General features: G+C 33.8%; 1 protein-coding gene and 5 pseudogenes across 1 annotated transcript; all 6 read right to left on the bottom strand.

Moving 5' to 3' along the window:
• Positions 1–3: 3 nt before the first annotated feature.
• LOC145913069 (leukocyte elastase inhibitor pseudogene) lies at positions 4–1,691 on the bottom strand (annotated as a pseudogene).
• Positions 1,692–1,698: 7 nt separating this feature from the next.
• On the bottom strand, positions 1,699–4,270 carry LOC145913070 (leukocyte elastase inhibitor pseudogene; annotated as a pseudogene).
• A 226-nt stretch (positions 4,271–4,496) lies between these two features.
• Positions 4,497–20,726, bottom strand: LOC145914662 (uncharacterized). Its single transcript, XM_083002478.1, has 6 exons — positions 20,615–20,726; positions 20,252–20,365; positions 12,163–12,264; positions 11,790–11,902; positions 8,583–11,109; positions 4,497–7,420 (listed from the first exon to the last, which is right to left on the bottom strand). Exons 5-6 carry the CDS (start codon positions 9,701–9,703, stop codon positions 6,283–6,285), a joined length of 2,259 nt encoding a protein of 752 aa, XP_082858604.1. The 5' UTR covers positions 9,704–11,109; positions 11,790–11,902; positions 12,163–12,264; positions 20,252–20,365; positions 20,615–20,726; the 3' UTR covers positions 4,497–6,282.
• Positions 12,317–13,993, bottom strand: LOC145914060 (serpin B4 pseudogene; annotated as a pseudogene).
• LOC145913968 (serpin B3 pseudogene) lies at positions 15,232–16,569 on the bottom strand (annotated as a pseudogene).
• On the bottom strand, positions 18,110–19,343 carry LOC145914065 (serpin B3 pseudogene; annotated as a pseudogene).
• Positions 20,727–20,730: the final 4 nt, after the last annotated feature.

Here is a 20,730-nt window from a genome sequence, read left to right as displayed (position 1 = left end):
AAGAAACATAAATATTAGGTAAATGTACATCTGCAAGGAAAAATGAACTGCAACAAGCAATATAATAACCAGTATCACACACGCGTTTTAGTATGTGGCAAATAGTACAAATAAAAGAATATCTGATGGTAAATTCATAACATGAAACATGTATTTTGGCTTATTGGTGATTTATACTCATTGTACTTCATGGCACTTTTACACAGATATAGATATACAAAATAATATAGGTAAAATACAAAATTTGTGTGAAATGGTAGAGGAACTAGTAAATCATTAACAGCAGAAACCTTAGTGCAAAGCATAACAATGTAAAATATTCAATGTAAAAAAACAATATTTTTGGGTCTGACTTAATTGTTATGTGCAATTAATTGACTTTGTTTTATGGCTGTGGAAAAGCCATAGAAAACAAGACCACAGCAATTGAGTAAACATATTGTTTTACATGTTGACATCATTCATTTCAATGAATAGAAACTGAGGTGTAGTTTGACTAATACCGGTTAGACTTTTGGTGGTTTTCTGTAGCTGCCACAAAACAGGATAGCCTGGCTGGGCTTGTGATAAATCATGAAGAAAAAAGGGTGATCACAAATAAATGTCAGATATTTTGGTGGGCGACTGAATGGGAATCCACTTGTTAAAAGAGCAGTTGCAGTTGCAGCAGCAGCTTCTGAACCCTCTTCATTTACCTCTATATAGGATTTGTGAACAACCTGGGATACAAAAAGGTCACCGCCAGGAGAAATTCCACTTAGGTCGGCCTTTGTGGTGAACATGTCTTTGATGCCAAGTCTGTGCAAAGCATTTTTCAATTTGTACTTTTCTTCCAACTTAAATTTTGGAACAGCAACTTTAACATTAAAGCTATCAATTCTTGAGACAAGATCAAGCAATTTTGTTCCAGTCATTTTCTCCATAACTGACTTTAATCCAAACTTTGATATTGGCAAAATGATGATCATAGACACAGTATCTCCACTGTATGGAATCTCTAACAACTTAACACCAAAGCTTTTGTCTATCAGATATCGCTGATAACTAAATGTCTTCATCATTTGAACAGATGCAGACCGAAAAAGGTTGATCTGAAATCTTCCTGCTTCCGTCTTGGCTGAATCAAACTGGTTCAGCCAATCCCCTTTGAAGTAAACGGCATTGACAAGAACCAGTTTTGCTCCTTGCAAATCACCAAGGGAAAGCAAATCTTTTATTTTATCTCTAGTTCTCTCAGCAACCCACTGGTTAATTGTGTTTCTAGCATCTGCTGCATTGGATTGAAAATCCAGTCCAATCACATCGCACTGGAAATATTTCTTGCAAGCCTCAATAAACTCATCACACAGTGTAAAGGAAGTATCTGGAAACACATTGTTTGCTACTTCCAGAGTGATGGATTCCCTGGCATTGTTTATTTCATCCATCAACTTCAAGTTAGCTTCACACAATTGATCGATTGGAATTTCACTACCAATGTTAAGAGCTTTTCTTAGCTGAATCTGAGTGGATTCAGCAGCTCCATTTAACACCATACAAAGGAGAGTGTACACACTGTAGGGTGACAAAAATATGTTGTTTTTGTCACGTAAATGGCAGTTATGCAGAGCTAATGCAAATGAAGCACTTCCAATCTTTAGGGAGTCCATGACAAAATGGTTAAACAGTTACTAACGTACAGCTTAGCACAGGTTTCTGTAAAACAAACAAATCAATGATAATAAAACTGTCCAGAAAGTAAAGGCAATGCAATTGCTTTGTAATTTTAACTGCTGAGTAAACAAAGGATTCACCAGATGACACATCACCAAACTTAATAGAGTTTTGGCAAGTGGTGCAGTCATTTTTACAATTGCAAATTTACAACTTCACATTGGCAATACAGTTATTTTCATCATTCCCTTCACAAAAACTTTAAATTGGTTGAAATTCAAAACTATATTTCTATGCTAAAATGTTGTACTGGGATGATAAAAATAATGATAATTAGTTAACTATAATAAATTGTACCTCATCAATTTGAAGCACAGTACGTTTATTTTAAAAGCAGTTCCAAGTAATAAGTAAAATGTAATATACAGCAGGAGATAAAACACAATGGAAAATATATGAACTTGAAGAAGTATTACAGTGTGAGGCACACATTTACAAAACAATAACAAGAGTCCAATCTGTATGTGGAAATATAAACAGGTCAAGAAACATGAAAACGCTGATTTGTGACTGTGTTTCAGCAAAATGATATTTTTTATTATTATCTAACTTACATATGTCATATATCTACGTAACATATACGTGTATTCTGTTTAATTCAGATATCATGACAAACATCAAAAATTCACAACATATGCTGAGTTAGATGCAGCAGTGTCCTGTGGATGATGTAGAAAATGTTAAACACTGCATTAAAACACAACATGGTTGCAATTAAACATACATACAACATACAATTCAGATTTTTTTACATATCTAAATTATTTTTCTCTTGAATGCCAGTCTCTATTTCATTAAAATATAACTTTTTGGATACATTGGAAACACAGAACACAGTTTAAAGTGAATAAAAATGTACAACCATAATCTATCAATATTTTGGTATAAAATTTCCTTAATTCAATCTGAAAGTATCAGGTAATTGTAAATCTGTATGGAAAAAATGAATTGCAACAAGTATTATAATAACCAGTATCATAACACACATTTTAGTATCATGAGCAATTAGTACAAATGAAAGAATATCTGATGTTAAATTCATAACATGAAACATGTATTTTGGCTTATTGGTTATGCATACTCTTTGTACTTCATGGCACTTTTACACAGATATAGATATACAAAATAATATAGGTAAAATACAAAATGGTGTGAAATGGTAGAGGAACTAGTAAATCATTAACCTCAGAAACCTTAGTGCAAAGCATAACAATGTAAAATATTCAGTGGAAAAAAACAATATGAATGGTTCTGAATTGACTTTTAGCTAAAAACTATGGAAGGGTCAAAAACCTTTGACAAAAACTTGGCACTACTTGAGGTTTGGGTCTGACTTAATTGTTATGTGCAATTAATTGACTTTGTTTTATGGCTATGGAAAAGCCATAGGAAACAAGACCACAGCAATTGAGTAAACATATTGTTTTGTATGTTGACATCATTCATTTCAATGGGTAGAAACTGAGGTGTATTTTGACTAATACTGGTTAGACTTTTGGTGGTTTTCTGTAGCTGCCACAAAACAGGATAGCCTGGCTGGGCTTGTGATAAATCATGAAGAAAAAAGGGTGATCACAAATAAATGTCAGATATTTTGGTGGGCGACTGAATGGGAATCCACTTGTTGTAATAGCAGTTGCAGTTGCAGCAGCAGCTTCTGAACCCTCTTCATTTACCTCTATATAGGATTTGTGAAAAACCTGAGATACAAAAAGGTCACCGCCAGGAGAAATTCCACTTAGGTTGGCCTTTGTGGTGAACATGTCTTTGATGCCAAGTCTGTGCAAAGCATTCTTCAATTCGTACTTTTCTTCCAACTTAAATTTTGGAACAGCAACTTTAACTTCAAAACTATCAATCCTTGATACAAGATCAAGCAATTTTGTTCCACTCATTTTCTCCATAACTGACTTTAATCCAAACTTGGATATTGGCAAAATGTTAATCATAGACACAGTATCTCCGCTGTATGGAATCTCTAACACCTTAACACCAAAGCTTTTGTCTTTCAGATATCGCTGATAACTGAATGTCTTCATCATTTGAACAGATGCAGACTGAAAAAGGTTGATCTGAAATCTTCCTGCTTCCGTCTTGGCTGAATCAAACTGGTTCAGCCAATCCCCTTTTGAAGTAAACGGCATTGACAAGAACCAGTTTTGCTCCTTGCAAATCACCAAGGGAAAACAAATCTTTTATTTTATCTCTAGTTCTCTCAGCAACCCACTGGTTAATTGTGTTTCTAGCATCTGCTGCATTGGATTGAAAATCCAGTCCAATCACATCGCACTTGAAATATTTCTTGCAAGCCTCAATAAACTCATCACACAGTGTAAAGGAAGTATCAGGAAACACATTGTTTGCTACTTCCAGAGTGATGGATTCCCTGGCATTGTTTATTTCATCCATCAACTTCAAGTTAGCTTTACACAATTGATCAATTGGAATTTCACTACCAATATTAAGAGCTTTTCTTAGCTGAATCTGAGTGGATTCAGCAGCTCCATTTAACACCATACAAAGGAGAGTGTACACACTGTAGGGTGACAAAAATATGTTGTTTTTGTCACGTAAATGGCAGTTATGCAGAGCTAATGCAAATGAAGCACTTCCAATCTTTAGGGAGTCCATGGCAAAATAGTTAAACAGTTACTAACGTACAGCCTACAGCTTAACACAGGTTTCTGTAAAACAAACAAATCAATGATAATAAAACTGTCCAGAAAGTATAGGCAATTCAATTGCTTTGTAATTTTAACTGCTGGAAAATGTTAAACACTGCATTAAAACACAACATGGTTGCAATTAAACATACATACAACATACAATTCAGATTTTTTTACATATCTAAATTATTTTTCTCTTGAATGCCAGTCTCAATTTCATTAAAATATAACTTTTTGGATACATTGGAAACACAGAACACAGTTTAAAGTGAATAAAAATGTACAACCATAATCTATCAATATTTTGGTATAAAATTTCCTTAATTCAATCTGAAAGTATCAGGTAATTGTAAATCTGTATGGAAAAAATGAGCTTAATACAGCTTAACACAGGTTTCTGTAAAACAAACAAATCAATGATAATAAAACTGTCCAGAAAGTATAGGCAATTCAATTGCTTTGTAATTTTAACTGCTGAGTAAACAAAGGATTCACCAGATGATACATTACCAAACTTAATAGAGTTTTGGCAAGTGGTGCAGTCCTTCTTACAATTGTAAATTTACAACTTCACATTGGCAATACAGTTATTTTCATCATTCCCTTCACAAAAACTTTAAATTGGTTGAAATTCAAAACTATGTTTCTATGCTAAAATGTTGTACTGAAATGATAAAAATAATGATAATCAGTTACCTATAATAAGTTGTACCTCATCAATTTGAAGCACAGTACGTTTATTTTAAAAGCAGTTCTAAGTAATAAGTGAAATGTAATATACAGCAGGAGATAAAACATAATGGAAAATATATGAACTTGGAGAAGTATTACAGTGTGAGGCACACATTTACAAAACAACAACAAGAGTCCAAGCTGTATGTGGAAATATAAACAGGTCAAGAAACATGAAAACGCTGATTTGTGACTGTGTTTTAGCAAAATGATATTTTTTATTATTATCTAACTTACATATGTCATATATCTACATAACATATACATGTATTCTGTTTAATTCAGAAACCATGACAAACATCAAAAATTCACAACATATGCTGAGTTAGATGCAGCAGTGTCCTGTGGATGATGTAGAAAATGTTAAACACTGCATTAAAACACAACATGGTTGCAATTAAACATATATACAACATACAATTCAGGTGTTTTTTTAATATCTAAATTATTTTTCTCTTGATTGCCAGTCTTAATTTCAATAAAATATAACTTTTTGGATACAGTGGAAACACAGAACACAGTTTAAAGTGAATAAAAATCTACAACCATAATCTATCAATATTTTGGTATAAAATTTCCTTAATTCAATCTGAAAGTATCAGATAATTGTAAATCTGTATGGTAAAAATGAATTGCAACAAGTATTATAACAACCAGTATCATGACACACGTTTTAGTATATAGCAATTAGTACAAATGAAAGAATATCTGATGTTAAATTCATAACATGAAACATGTATTTTGGTTTATTGGTTATGCATACTCTTTGTACTTCATGGCACTTTTACACAGATATAGATATACAAAATAGTATAGGTAAAATACAGAATGGTGTGAAATGGTAGAGGAACTAGTAAATCATTAACAGCAGAAACCTTAGTGCAAAGCATAACAATGTAAAATATTCAGTGGAGAAAAACAATATGAATGGTTCTCAATTGATTTTTAGCTAAAAACTATGGAAGGGTCAAAAACCTTTGACAAAAAACTTGGCACTACTTGAGGTTTGGGTCTGACTTAATTGTTATGTGCAATTAATTGACTTTGTTTTATGGCTGTGGAAAAGCCATAGGAAACAAGACCACAGCAACTGAGTAAAACAAATTGTTTTGTATGTTGACATGATTCATTTCAATGAATAGAAACTGAGGTTTATTTTGACTAATACTGGTTAGACTTTTGGTGGTTTTCTGTAGCTGCCACAAAATAGGATAGCCTGGCTGGGCTTGTGATAGATCATGAAGAAAAAAGGGTGATCACAAATAAATGTCCGAGGTTTTGGTGGGCGACCGAATCCGAATCCTTTTGCTAATCCAATAACAGCAGTTGCAGCAGCAGCTTCTGAACCCTCTTCATTTACATCTATATAGGATTGGTGAACAACCTGAGATACAAAAAGGTCACCGCCAGGAGAAATTCCACTTAAGTCGGCCTTTGTGGTAAACATGTCTTTGATGCCAAGTCTGTGTAAAGCATTGGTCAATTCGTACTTTTCTTCCAACTTAAATTTTGGAACAGCAACTATAACCTTACAGCTATCAATCCTTGAGACAAGATCAAGCAATTTTGTTCCAGTCATTTTCTCCATAACTGAGTTTAATCCAAACTTTGATATTGGCAAAATGATAATCATAGACACAGTATCTCCACTGTATGGAATCTCTAACACCTTAACACCAAAGCTTTTGTCTTTCAGATATCGCTGATAACTGAATGTCTTCATCATTTGAACAGATGCAGACCGAAAAAGGTTGATCTGAAATCTTCCTGCTTCCGTCTTGCCTGAATCAAACTGGTTCAGCCAATCCCCTTTGAAGTAAACGGCATTGACAAGAACCAGTTTTGCTCCTTGCAAATCACCAAGGGAAAGCAAATCTTTTATTTTATCTCTAGTTCTCTCAGCAACCCACTGGTTAATTGTGTTTCTAGCATCTGCTGCATTGGATTGAAAATCCAGTCCAATCACATCGCACTTGAAATATTTCTTGCAAGCCTCAATAAACTCATCACAAAGTGTAAAGGAAGTATCTGGAAACACATTGTTTGCTACTTCCAGAGTGATGGATTCCCTGGCATTGTTTATTTCATCCATCAACTTCAAGTTAACTTCACACAATTGATCGATTGGAATTTCACTACCAATGTTAAGAGCTTTTCTTAGCTGAATCTGAGTTGATTCAGCAGCTCCATTTAACACCATACAAAGGGAAGTGTACACACTGTAGGGCGACAAAAATATGTTGTTTTTGTCACGTAAATGGCAGTTATGCAGAGCTAAGGCAAATGAGACACTTCCAATCTTCAAGGAGTCCATGGCAAAATGGTTAAACAGTTACTAACGTACAGCTTAGCACAGGTTTCTGCAAAACAAACAAATCAATGATAATAAAACTGTCCAGAAAGTAAAGGCAACGCAATTGCTTAGTTGTTAAACTGCTGGGTAAATAAAGGATTTAACAGATGAAACATCACCAAACTTAGTAGAGTTTCTGCTAGAAGTGCAGACATTCTTACAATTGTAAATTTAGAACTCTACCTTGGCAATACAGTTATTTTTATCATTCCCTTTACATAAAAAATTATGTTTTGAATTTGAATTGCATTTGGTTAAAAATCAGAAACCTTTTAACTTGACAATAAACTAATACATGTCTGTCATGTCTTATAAAGAAATGTTGTACCAGAATGATCAAAGCAATGACTCAATTGCCTAAAAAAGGTTATCACAATTAAAACACAGTACTTTTATTCTGGCAATAATTTCAAGTAAAAAGTGAAAGGGGTATGCAGTATGATTGGAGATGGAACAACAAGGAAGATATACTTGGGGAAGTACCACAACCTGGAGGGCACAAAACTACAGCACTAAACAAAGCTGTACGGAAAAAATATGAACAGGTCAAGAAACATGACAAAGAAAATAATTAAGTCATAAGGCTGATTTGTGACTGCCAGGGGATAAGGTGTTTTAGCAATATGTGATAACTGTTTTGAGTGATTATTATTATTATACAACTTATATGTGTCACATATCTGTACAACATATATATGTAAATGGTTTAATTCAGATACCATTACAAACATTAAAATTTCACAACACATGCTGATTTAGATGCAGCAGTGTCCTGTGGATGATGTAGAACATGTTAAACAGTGCATTAAAACACAGCAAGGTGGCAAATAAACATACAAACAAATTTCCCATCCACTTCTGTTTAGATCATGTATCAATTTATTTTTTTGACATTTTCTTAAATGGAAAGCTAGAGCTCACCTTAGTACATCTGTGTTACTCTTTAACAGATATTTTGTTACAATGAGACCTTATGGACACAGTGGAAACCCAGAACAAAGTTTGGAGTGAATGTATAAATGTACAACCACATTCTTAAACACATTTCAGTTTTCCTCAAAACCTTTTTTTCGTATAAATTTTTCTATAATTCTGACGGAACAATGCCCCTTGACTATTATTGTGGGGAAATAAAACGACCACAGAAGAGGATTACATCAGATGGTTTGTGCATCAGGAAGAACATGAAAGGGTGATCACACTTAATAATGATCGGCAAACAATTTAAAAATAAGTCGGTACCAGCAGCAGCTGCTGCGTCAGACCCTTTTTCATTTACTTCGATGATAGCTTTGTGTGCCACACTTGACACAAATAAGCCTTCTTGTGGAGACATTCCTTTTAAGTTGGCTTTATTTTCATCAAACACATCTTTAATTCCCATCTTTTGCATTGTGGACACCAAGTCAAATTCTTGTTCCAATTTCATTCTTGGAAGAGACAATTTGATTTCTTCATACAAAAGCTTACGAATAATTTTAAGAAGCCATTTTTTGTTAACACTTCTTTCAACTTCAGCCAAACCAAACTTGTCGTTTGGAAGAATAATTATCATGGACACACTGTCACCATGGTATGGAAGCTCAACAATCTGTGCTTTCACATCCATGTCAAAAGCTACTCTGAAATCTTCAGACTGATACATCATGTCAACTGTAACAGTCATTTCTGGATTAACATAAAAGTCACAAGTTTTTGTGTCACTTATATCAAACTTGTCCTTCCACTCTCCTTTAAAATAAACAGCATTTGCCAAAACCAATTTGGTGAGACGATTAATTGAGCCATCAGGAAGAAGGTTTTTGATTTTATCTTTTGTTTCTTTTTGAGCCCAATCGTGAATCATCAGTCGGGATTCATCAGGATTTCCAGCAAAATCCAAACCCTTAATATCAGCTCCATAAAACTTCATGCATTTCTCTTTAAAATCAGATTCCAAGTCATATGAAGCTTCTGGAAATAACTTGTTGGCAACATTTAACACAACATCGCCCTCAACTGTTTTAATTCCTTTTAAAACTTTTTCAATTTCCACAAGAAGATTTTTCTCATTAATGCCCTGAAATCCAAGACATTTTTTTAATTGTTTCGCAGTATTTTTCTTTGATCCCAACAAGACCATGGACATCACAACTGAAATGCTGAAAGGAGAGAAGAAGAGATTTTCTTCATCCTTTGTCAAAAGTTTGTACAAGTCCAAGCAAAACTTCATATTTCCTTCTTTCACAGCCTTTGCCATTTTGAAACTTATCTATCAGACACAAAATACCTGCCAAATGCACACTATTAATTTGCTACTGCTGATATATAACATTCAATACAATCTAGTATGATAACATGTACAGCTATTTTTGCTGCAATACTAATTGCCATCATATTACATCACAAATGCACAGAATTAAAATTTTGTATTGTATGTTGGTTCTGATATACATGCAAATATTTTCTTCAATTGCACTCATTAAGTGTTTAAAAAAGCATATTTTATGTAAATACCATTAATTGGTTTAACCAAATTACAAACGTGATAGTCATGTTAGTACAGGAGACTACCGAAAGGCATTCTTTGTGGGGGGTTGTTTGACCAGACGAATATTGATATTATTTTGTATTTTCACAATCATTCTTACAGCTACAGGCATAGATGTGTCCATTGGGGTCCAGATCCTCCAAATTTGTCTGTTTTGGAAGCAAACTTAAAACTCACCTACACACCACAGCGCACCGCAACTAGGCATTGTTTTCAAACATGGAGCATTGTATTATAGCTTGTGTTACAGTTATCAAACATGTTGCAGGTTTACGGTCACGATGTTTTAATGACATGCGGTTTCCTGTGTGTAAAGCCAATTAGTTCAGTTGTTCAATACGTTGCAGATATTACGCATGCATTACTTCTTAAGTTCAATAACTGGTTTCCAACAGTAGAATGGGAGCTGAATTTATTTTCCAATGTGTTGCTTGGCAGAGTTAATTTTATTTGGAAACTTGTAAACCAACCTAATAGGTCTAGTGTGCAAATAGTTTTCACTTTTTTTCCAGAAAAAGTTATTGCTTACAAAATGATTGAAATACTATCACAGGAATTCTTCATGCAAGGTTTCTATCATCCATAATGTGCTTCAATTGATTTGTTCTGTTTAACTAAGTAGAATAAGGTAAATATGAGCGCACAGCTCTAGTGTTCTATGCAAATTTCCATCAGTATCCAATCTCAATGTCACACAAACACAGAAATACCTTTGCAGTTTATCGTACCAATAGGCTACCCTTAAATAAAACTTCTAAATTCTCACCACAGTAGGAGTTAACTCACAAAATGTTGAAAGCTAAAGTCAGCCATTTGCTGTGGCAAATAAACCACCAGTATGTATGGCAGATGATACAGAAAAGAAATTTCTTGACTAATGCAAACTTCCCCACAACTGCATAGTCATAGCATGCACAAACAAGCCACGAAGCCTTATGTCACTCACGTTTATGTTCGACACTTGGCAGAGAACAAACAACATAGTCTCCAGTTGCGCAAAAAAAGTCCAACATTTTGGGTGGTGTTCAAGGCAAAAAGGTACACAGTCCTATATTCTGGGTGGGGTTCAAATTCCCTGATTAGATCCGTTTACATGATTAAGACTTATTATTCCCCTGAAAAACAGAGCAAACTCTTCAAACTTGATTCCTGGAACTGTGATTAATAATTTTTAGCAATGCTGTTTCTCACAATGCTTGTCATGGCAGTAAAGCCAATACATGTTTTTTTAATTCATTTACAGGAAGACGTTTATTCAACACATAATGCAAACATGACTTTTTGACCTATCATAATATGTTTGTAAATTCTCAGAATAAAGAGACTGAATGTATACCAGTGTACAAACCTTAGAACTTCATGTCAGTTTTTTTGTATTGTTTTACTTATTTTGTTTTAAACAGCGTTGCTTTAAGTGAATCTGACGATGCCGAATTATAGTGAAATATATATGTTTAACACAACTAAAATACAAGAGACTCAGGTTTGCTCTTCGACAACTTCCTAATAAATCAGATACCAAGTCCTTGTTACCATAAGACTGTTGGGTGATTCCCATACATGTTTTTAAGCGTTATAAAACCTTAAACAGAAAATTAAGATAATTATTACTTGTGAATCAGTCCACAGAACTTGTCAAGGTTGCCATACTATGCACACATTAGGAGCAGCATTCATATACTGAACTTATACAACAATGCACAATTAAATCTAAACCAAGTGTTAAAACAAACATGCATGACAAAACTATCAATTTAGTGACAAAGCAAAACCCCCACAATTACCCAAACTTTACCTTAAATTTCTCCAATATTCCAAACAGCCTCAACTTTATCAGAAAACAGTTTGGATCCTCACTCCATTTGCAACAGTTTGTAGAAAATGTTTGTGCATACAACAGATACCTTGCTGCAATTAAAGAAGAATTGCAATAAAAAATAACACAAATTCATGCTCTCCATAAGGTAACTAAATCACATGGTAATATCAAAAAGAATTTGCACAGAAGATGAAAAAAAATAATGAAAGATTTCATTTAATCTTAGGAAATATAATCTCAGTCAATGTCAGCATTGTGTCAGAAAGTCAATGAAATTGACACATGTATTAGGTAAAACAACATATTAAACCTTCAACAAACAATTAAGTAAATTTCAGATGCTATATACCTCTTATAAAACATAATTTCAGTTCCAAAACTTGACACCAGAAATCTTTAGTGTTTGTCACTTTTAAGCAGCTAACATTTCAAACTAGAAGTGTTATAAGACCTTTAAAATAAAATTAAGATAATTATTACTTGTGAATCAATCCACAGGACATTGCAAGGTTATCATACTGTGCGATAACTACACATATATAAGAGATGGAATAATACAGAACTCCATGTGAAACAAGTTGAATGTTTTAACAACACAATTAATTTCAGTTTGCAATTATAAGGCACTATCAGTGAATGAGAGAAAATCAGAACGTAGATGTATAAATTATTGATTCTTTTGCTGCATACTGCACACAAAACAGTGCTACATGATTAAAGTGCAAAGATTCCAGTAACTACAAAATATCTACAAAATTTAATTACAACAGGAACCCAAACATAGAATAATTTTCACTGCACTTAATATAGTCTTAAAGGCTACATGGGTATTGAATACACAAACTTTTGCATCTGGTATTTACAAGTACAACAAAATTAAGCTTTTAAGTAAAATTAGCGAAAAAATTCCAAACCCAATCAAAACACAATTAATGAGAATGTATACGTGTCAATGCATAAAAACTGCCTAACGCAAGATAAGATTTGTCGAAATTTGTACCAAAAAGGCCAAATTAAATAGTTTGAAATCTTGCTTCACAAATACATGTAAATTACTGTGGAGAATTGAGACGGCCACCAAAAAGCATTGTTTGTGATGGTTTGTGCATCAAAAAGAACATGAATGGATGATCACAGGTAACTCGAACTGGCATTAAAGCTGCACACAACATCACAACTGCTGCAGTAAATGCTGCTGCTTCAGACCCTTCTTCATTAACTTCTATAAAGGCTTTGTGTGCAACCTTTGACACAAATAAGCCTTCTTGTGGAGACATTCCTTTTAAGTTGGCTTCACTATCATTAAAAACATCTTTAATTCCCATCTTTTGCATTGTGGACACCAAGTCAAATTCTTGTTCCAATTTCATTCTTGGAAGAGATAATTCTATTTTTTGATTTGAAAACTGGTGAATCATCTTGAGAAGCCATTCTGTGTTCACACTTCTCTCAAGTTCAGCCAAACCATACTTGTCACTTGGAAGAATAATTATCATGGACACACTGTCACCATGGTATGGAAGCCCAACAACCTGTGCCTTCACATCCATGTCAAAGGCAATGTTGTATTTTCCAGATCGAAACATCATGTCAACTGAAACTGATTTTTGGGGGTTGACAAAGAACTCAGACTCTCTAGTTGACTTGATGTTAAATTTTTCCTTCCAATCTCCTTTAAAATAAACAGCATTTGCCAAAACCAATTTGGTGAGATCATTAATTGAGCCATCAGGAAGAAGGTTTTTGATTTTATCTTTTGTTTCTTTTTGGGCCCAATCGTTAATGCTCAGTCGAGATTTATCAGGATTTCCAGTAAAATCCAAACCCTCAATATCAACATCATAAAACTTCATGCATTTCTTCTTAAAGTCAGATTTTAACTTCAAAGATACTTCTGGAAATAACTTGTTGGCAATATTTAACACCACATCGCCCTCAATTGATTTGATTCCTTTTAAAACTTTTCCAATTTCCGCATGAAGATTTTTCTCATTAATGCCCTCAAATCCAAGACATTTTTTTAATTGCTTTGCAGTTTTTTCCTTCGAACCCAACAAGACCATGGACATCACAGCTGAAATGCTGTAAGGAGAGAAGAAGAGATTTTCTTCATCCTTTGTCAAAAGTTTGTACAAGTCCAAGCAAAACTTCATATTTCCTTCTTTCATAGCCTTTGCCATTTTGAAACTTATCTATCAGACACAAAATACCTAACACATGATGCACACTAGTAATTTGTTACTGCTACCATCTAACATTCAATACAATCTAGTATGATAACATGTCCAGCTTTTTTTGCTGCAATACTAATTTCAATCATATTACATGACAAATGCACAGAATTAAAATTCTGTATTGTATTTGGTTGGTCAAAGAATTTAGTTTTAATTTAGTTATCCCAGCACTATCCAAATGATTTCTTGGGAAATTTTTTTCTGGCCTAATAATTTAAAAAATATGACATAAGTATATTGTGTAATATACACCTTCATTTTCAGGTGATTTTTACATGAATTGATTATTAATCGAGAAATCCAAACAATCCTTATTTTGGGCTATTATGCATCATAATTAACTATAATGATGTGTATATTGTTTAACACATTGCAATTATTACGCATTTGCTACTTCTTAAAATTTAATGTTACTCGGCAGCGGCAATTTTATTCAAAAACTGTAAAACCATCCTGAGAGGTCTAGTATGCAGATTAGTTTTTAAATAGTACTTCTAAATTCTCACTACAGTAGGACTAAACTTACAAAATGTTGAAAGTTAAAGTCAGCCATTTGCAGTGGCAAATAAACCACCAGTATGTATGGCAGAGAATGCAAATACAGAAAACGAAATTCTTCTCTAATGCAAACTTCCACAGAACAGCACAGTCATAGCATGCACAAAGAAACGGCGAAGCCTCATGCCACTCATGTTTACGGTCGACACTTGGCAAAGAACAAACAACATAGTCTCCAGTTTTGCAAAAAACAGCCCAACATTTTGGGTGGTGTTCAAGGCAAAAAGGAACACAGTCCTATATTCTGTGTGGGGCTCAAATTCTTAAAATAGATCAGTTCACATGATCACAACTTATTATTCCCCTGACTTATTAGAACTGCCTTTCATCGGGAGTTCCAAAAATTTTGACTTAATTATGTCACTTCCTGTCTTGAGTCACGTTTGCCGGAATTCCTGATCAAGCAATTTCCCCCATACCAATTCCAAATAATCGCGTTAACACAACGAATATTAAGAACACTGGCTTGCTTTAGAAGCAAAAAGTTCTAACCCCTGTGGTTATTTGCATCCATTAAAATGTATTTGTGCCTTCACAACCAAGATTTACTCAATTTTTACATTTTATTGCAGGGAAATTAAGGGACACATGTATGTTGCAATTGCAACAAGTTAAAATGAGAAGATGGCACAGAGGTATTTAATATGAAACAGGTTGAAGTTGTTCTGTGGTAAAGAACAATCACAACATAAATGTAAAATTTAAAACATGCTGTGTTTTTTGTAACTTTCAAAAGCAATGCACATCAAATCAGAGGTTAAAGATTTACACCCAAAAAATTAATTTAAAGACAATATGTATTTTGTGAATTGATTCAATCCAAATTACTTGATACATTATATCGGCGAGTTTAGACGACCACAGAAAAGCATTGTTTGTGATGATGTGTGCATTAAGAAGAACATGAATGGATGATCACAAGTTATTCTGATAGGTATGCAATAGCTTTTTCGTATGCATTGTGCTCCTGTTGCAGCAGCAGCTTCAGACCCCTGCTCATTTACCTCTATGACTGCTTTATGTGCCATATTAGAAACATATAAGCCTTCTTTTGTTGATATTTCATTCAAGTCGGCATCAATTTCATTAAAGATATCTTTAATTCCCATCTTTTGCATTGTGGACACCAAGTCAAATTCTTGCTCCAATTTCATTCTTGGAAGAGATAATTCTATTTTTTGATTTGAAAACTGGTGAATCTTCTTGAGAAGCCATTCTGTGTTCACACTTCTCTCAAGTTCAGCCAAACCAAACTTGTCACTTGGAAGAATAATTATCATGAACACACTGTCACCATGGTATGGAAGCCCAACAACCTGTGCCTTCACATCCATGTCGAAGGCAATGTCGTATTTTCCAGATCGAAACATCATGTCAACTGAAACTGATTTTTGGGGGTTGACAAAGAACTCAGACTCTCTAGTTGACTTGATGTTAAATTTTTCCTTCCAATCTCCTTTAAAATAAACAGCATTTGCCAAAACCAATTTGGTGAGATCATTAATTGAGCCATCAGGAAGAAGATTTTTGATTTTATCTTTTGTTTCTTTTTGAGCCCAATTGTTAATCATCAGTCGGGATTTATCAGGATTTCCAGCAAAATCCAAACCCTCAATATTGGCTCCATAAAACTTCATGCATTTCTTCTTAAATTCAGATTTTAACTTCAAAGATACTTCTGGAAATAACTTGTTGGCAATATTCAACACCACATCGCCCTCAATTGATTTAATTCCTTTTAAAACTTTTCCAATTTCCACATGAAGATTTTTCTCATTAATGCCCTCAAATCCAAGACATTTTTTTATTTGCTTTGCAGTTTTTTCCTTCGAACCCAACAAGACCATGGACATCACAACCGAAATGCTGAAAGGAGAGAAGAAGAGATTTTCTTCATTCTTTGTTAAAAGCTTGTACAAATCCAAGGAAAACTTCATATTCCCTTCTTTCACAGCCTCTGCCATTTTGAAACTTGTTTATCAGACAGAAAATACCTAACACATAACGCACACCATTAATTTGTTACTGCTACAATCTAACATCCAATACAATCCAGTATGATAACACGTACAGCTATTATTTGCTGCAAAACTAAATGTTATTAAATTACATGACAAACACACAGAATTAAAATTTTGCATTGAATGTTGGGTTGGTCAAAGAATTTATTTTTACATCGTAATCAACACATTGCAATTATTATATTCACATTTGCTACTTCTTAAAATTTAATGTTACTTGGCAGCAGTAATTTTATTCAAAAACTGGTACACCATCCTCAGAGGTCTAGTGCAGATTAGTTTTTAAATATTACTCCACTACAGTAGGACTAAACTCACAAAATGTTGAAAGTTAAAGTCAGCCATTATGTCACTCACGTTTATGGTTGACACTTGGCAGAGAACAAACAACATAGCCTCCAGTTGTGCAAAAAGCAGTCCAACATTTTGGGTGGTGTTCAAATTCCCTAATTAGAACCGTTCCATGATCAAGACTTATAATTCCCCTGACTTTTAAGACCTGTCTCTCATCGGGATTTCCAAAACTTTGACTTTATTATGTCACTTCCTGCCTTGAGTTATGTTTGCCGGAATTACTGATCAAGCAATTTCCTGTACCACGTCCAAATAATCGCAATAACACAACGAATATTAAGAACACTGGCTTGCTTAACCAGCAAACAGTTCTAACCCCTGTATATATTTTCATCCATTAAAATGTATTTATGCCTTTACAACCAAGACTTACTCAATTTCTACATTTTATTGCAGGGAAATTAGAACACATGTATGTTGCAATTGCGACAAGTTATAATGAGGAGATGGCACAGATGTATTTAAAATGAACAGATTGAAGATGTTCTGTGGCAAAGAACAATCACAACATAAATGTAACTGTCAAAGCATAATTTGTTTTATGTGAGTTGTAACAGCAATGCACATCCCATAAAAAATGCTCTGCAATTACACTGTGTTCAAAGATTTAAAGAAGGAAAATTTGACAAAAACTTAAAACACAGAAATTACACCCACTACTTTGGGAAGCCCAAAATAGAAAACCATAAGATATTTAGAAACAATAGCAATCATTAGATCAAGTGAAAACAGTTAAAATAATGTTTAAATCAAAATCACAATTAAATTTATACAAGATTAGTTAGTCATTTTTTAATTGAGTTTTTTTTAGAAAGATACGAATATACAGTTTTGTTTTGGCATAAATTACACAAGCTTTACATGTATATTATTACATAACAATGCTCTCTGGATAAGTTGAAAAAATTATAACCAGAACAAAACATAATTCATTAGAATTCATACATGACAATGCACAAAACTGTATAATCCAAGATAAGACTTGTCAAAATTGGTACCAAAAAGGCCAAGTTAAATAGTTTGAAATCTTGCGTCGCAAATACATGTAAATTACTGTGGAGAATTAAGACGGCCACCAAAAAGCATTGTCTGTGATGGTTTGTGCATCAAAAGGAACATGAATGGGTGATCACAGGTAACTCGAACTGGACCTGAAGCCAATATTACATCTACTGCAGTAGCTGCTGCTGCTTCAGACCCTTCTTCATTAAATTCTATAAAGGCTTTGTGTGCAACCACATTCCTTTTAAGTTGGCTTCACTATCATCAAAAACATCTTTGATTCCCATCTTTTGCATTGTGGACACCAAGTCAAATTCTTGTTCCAATTTCATTCTTGGAAGAGATAATTCTATTCTTTTCATTGAAAACTGGTGAATCATCTTGAGAAGCCATTCTGTGTTCACACTTTTTTCTACTTCAGCCAAACCAAACTTGTCACTTGGAAGAATAATTATCATGGACACACTGTCACCATGGTATGGAAGCTCAACAATCTTTGCTTTCACATTCTTGTCGAAGGCAATGTTGTATTTTCCAAATTGAAACATCATGTCAACTAAAACGGATTTTTTTGGGTTGACAAAGAACTTAGACTTTCTGGTTTCTTCAATGTTAAACTTGTTCTTCCAATCTCCTTTAAAATAAACACCATTTGCCAAAACCAATTTGGTTAAACTATTAATGGAGCCATCAGGAAGAAGGTTCTTAATTTTATCTTTTGTTTCCTTTTGTGCCCAATTGTTAATCATCAGTCGAGATGTATCAGGATTTCCAGCAAAATCCAAACCCTCGATATCAGCACCATAAAACTTCATGCATTTCTCTTGAAAATCAGATTCCAAATCAAAAGAAACTTCTGGAAATAACTTGTTGGCAACATTTAAAACAACATTGCCTCTGATTGACTTGACTCCTTTTAAAACTTTTCCAATATCTTCATGAAGATTTGAGTCAGAAATTTCCCCAAATCCAAGACCTTCCTTTAATTGCTTTGTAGTATTTTCCTTTGATCCCAACAAGACCATGGACATCACAGCTGAAATGCTGTAAGGAGAGAAGAAGAGATTTTCTTCACCTTTCGACAGAAGCTTGTATAAGTCCAAGCAAAAGTTTAAATTTCCTTCTCTTAGTGATTTCGCCATTTTATACACACCTTACTGAAAAACCTTCACAAAATTTTAAGAGTATCATTTGTTTATATTTTTAGTCATAAAATAATTTCTTCCACCAATGGAGGCTCAACTAAGCTCAAAATTTCAATGCACATAACATTCTTCATGCAATCTTGGTTGCCAACTGTTCATAGCATTTGATCCAACATCCCCATGCATGCGGTATACTAAGCACCACAAGTTCATTCCAATGCAATAACGCTCATTATCACCGAAACCTTTTATCATGAAAAATATTGATATTTTACACAATTTCAAATATTGTTGCACAATTCACAGACTGTAGTTGACTGTGAATGTATTGTCATAGGTGAGTGTCACTATTGTTGTAAAATATTAACTGCAGTTCCAAGGAATCATTTTGAACAGTTTGCACTTCACAAACAACAAAGTGTTGACAGAGATATGGGGTCTTACAGCAAGCAATTAATTGAAGTGTTTTCATAAGCGTTGGGGTCAATAATATGTTGTTTGTGACAGCAAACTCTTCAAACTTGTTTCATGGAACCATGCTTAATAATTTTCAGCAATGTTGTTTCTCAGTCATAATGCTTGTCATGGCAGTGAATCCAATAAACGTTTTTTAATTTATGTACAGGAAGACATTTAGTCAGCAACTTGTCGAAGTATCATAAATGTTTTTTATATCTTGCCTTATTACTTTTCCTATTTCCCAAGTTCAAGATGCAAAAAGATAAAATAAAATAATTTAACTGCATGGTTTAATGTTGATTGGAACATGAATTACAGGAACTGCACAAAGCAGGAATAACACCAGTTTTAGACAAAATTCATCTTCCACAACTAAAACTTGCATTGCATAAGACACGTATTTTGCACAGACTTTAATGCATTCATCATGCAATGTGTGTATTCAGATATATGATGATACAGCCTCCCTCACAACAGATTTCAAGACGAAATCATAACCAGGCTTTTCAACAGCCAACTAATGACACACACATAAGGAGCAGCACCATATATTGAACTAATACAACAATGCACAAGTAAATGTAAACCATGTTTTAAAGCAAACATGGACGGCAAAACTACGAATTTAGTGACAAAGCAGTACCCCACAATTACCCAAACTTTACCTTGAATTTCTTCAATATTCCCAACAGCCTCAACTTTACCAGAAGATAGTTTTGGATCCTCACTCCATTTACAACAGTTTGTAGAAAATGTTGGTGCATACAACAGATTTCTTGCTGCAATTTAAGAAGAATTGCAATTAAAAATAAATGCAAAGTCATGCTCTTCATAAGGTAATTAAATCACATTTCACTTAAAAAAAAATTTTGCACACAAGCTAACAAAATTGCATGAAGGACCTTACTTTAACTTAGGAAAATGAAATCTCAGCATTGTGTCAGAAAGTCACCGACTCAGACACATGTATTAAGTAAAACAGTTTACATAAACCCTCAACAAATAATTAAGTACATTTAAGATGTTACCTCTTATATAACATAATTTTGGTTCCAAAACTTGACACCAGGAATCTTTAGTGTTTATCACTTTGAAGCAGAAATTCATTTGCTAACATTTTAAACTAGGAGCATTTTTAGACCTT

This window comes from Ascidia mentula, chromosome 9, assembly GCF_947561715.1.
Source record: "Ascidia mentula chromosome 9, kaAscMent1.1, whole genome shotgun sequence".
In the NCBI taxonomy this organism is placed as follows: domain Eukaryota; kingdom Metazoa; phylum Chordata; class Ascidiacea; order Phlebobranchia; family Ascidiidae; genus Ascidia; species Ascidia mentula.
This window is presented reverse-complemented; position numbering and strand designations above follow the sequence as displayed.

Bases quoted from the DNA above. Each gene is read 5' to 3' on its own strand.
- LOC145914662 (XM_083002478.1), bottom strand. From the start codon at position 9,703: ATGGCAAAGGCTGTGAAAGAAGGAAATATGAAGTTTTGCTTGGACTTG. The intron at 7,421-8,582 runs ATAGTCAAGGGG...TTTTGCCATGGA, and splicing joins CGTTTTATTTCCCCACAATA to CTCCTTGAAGATTGGAAGTG.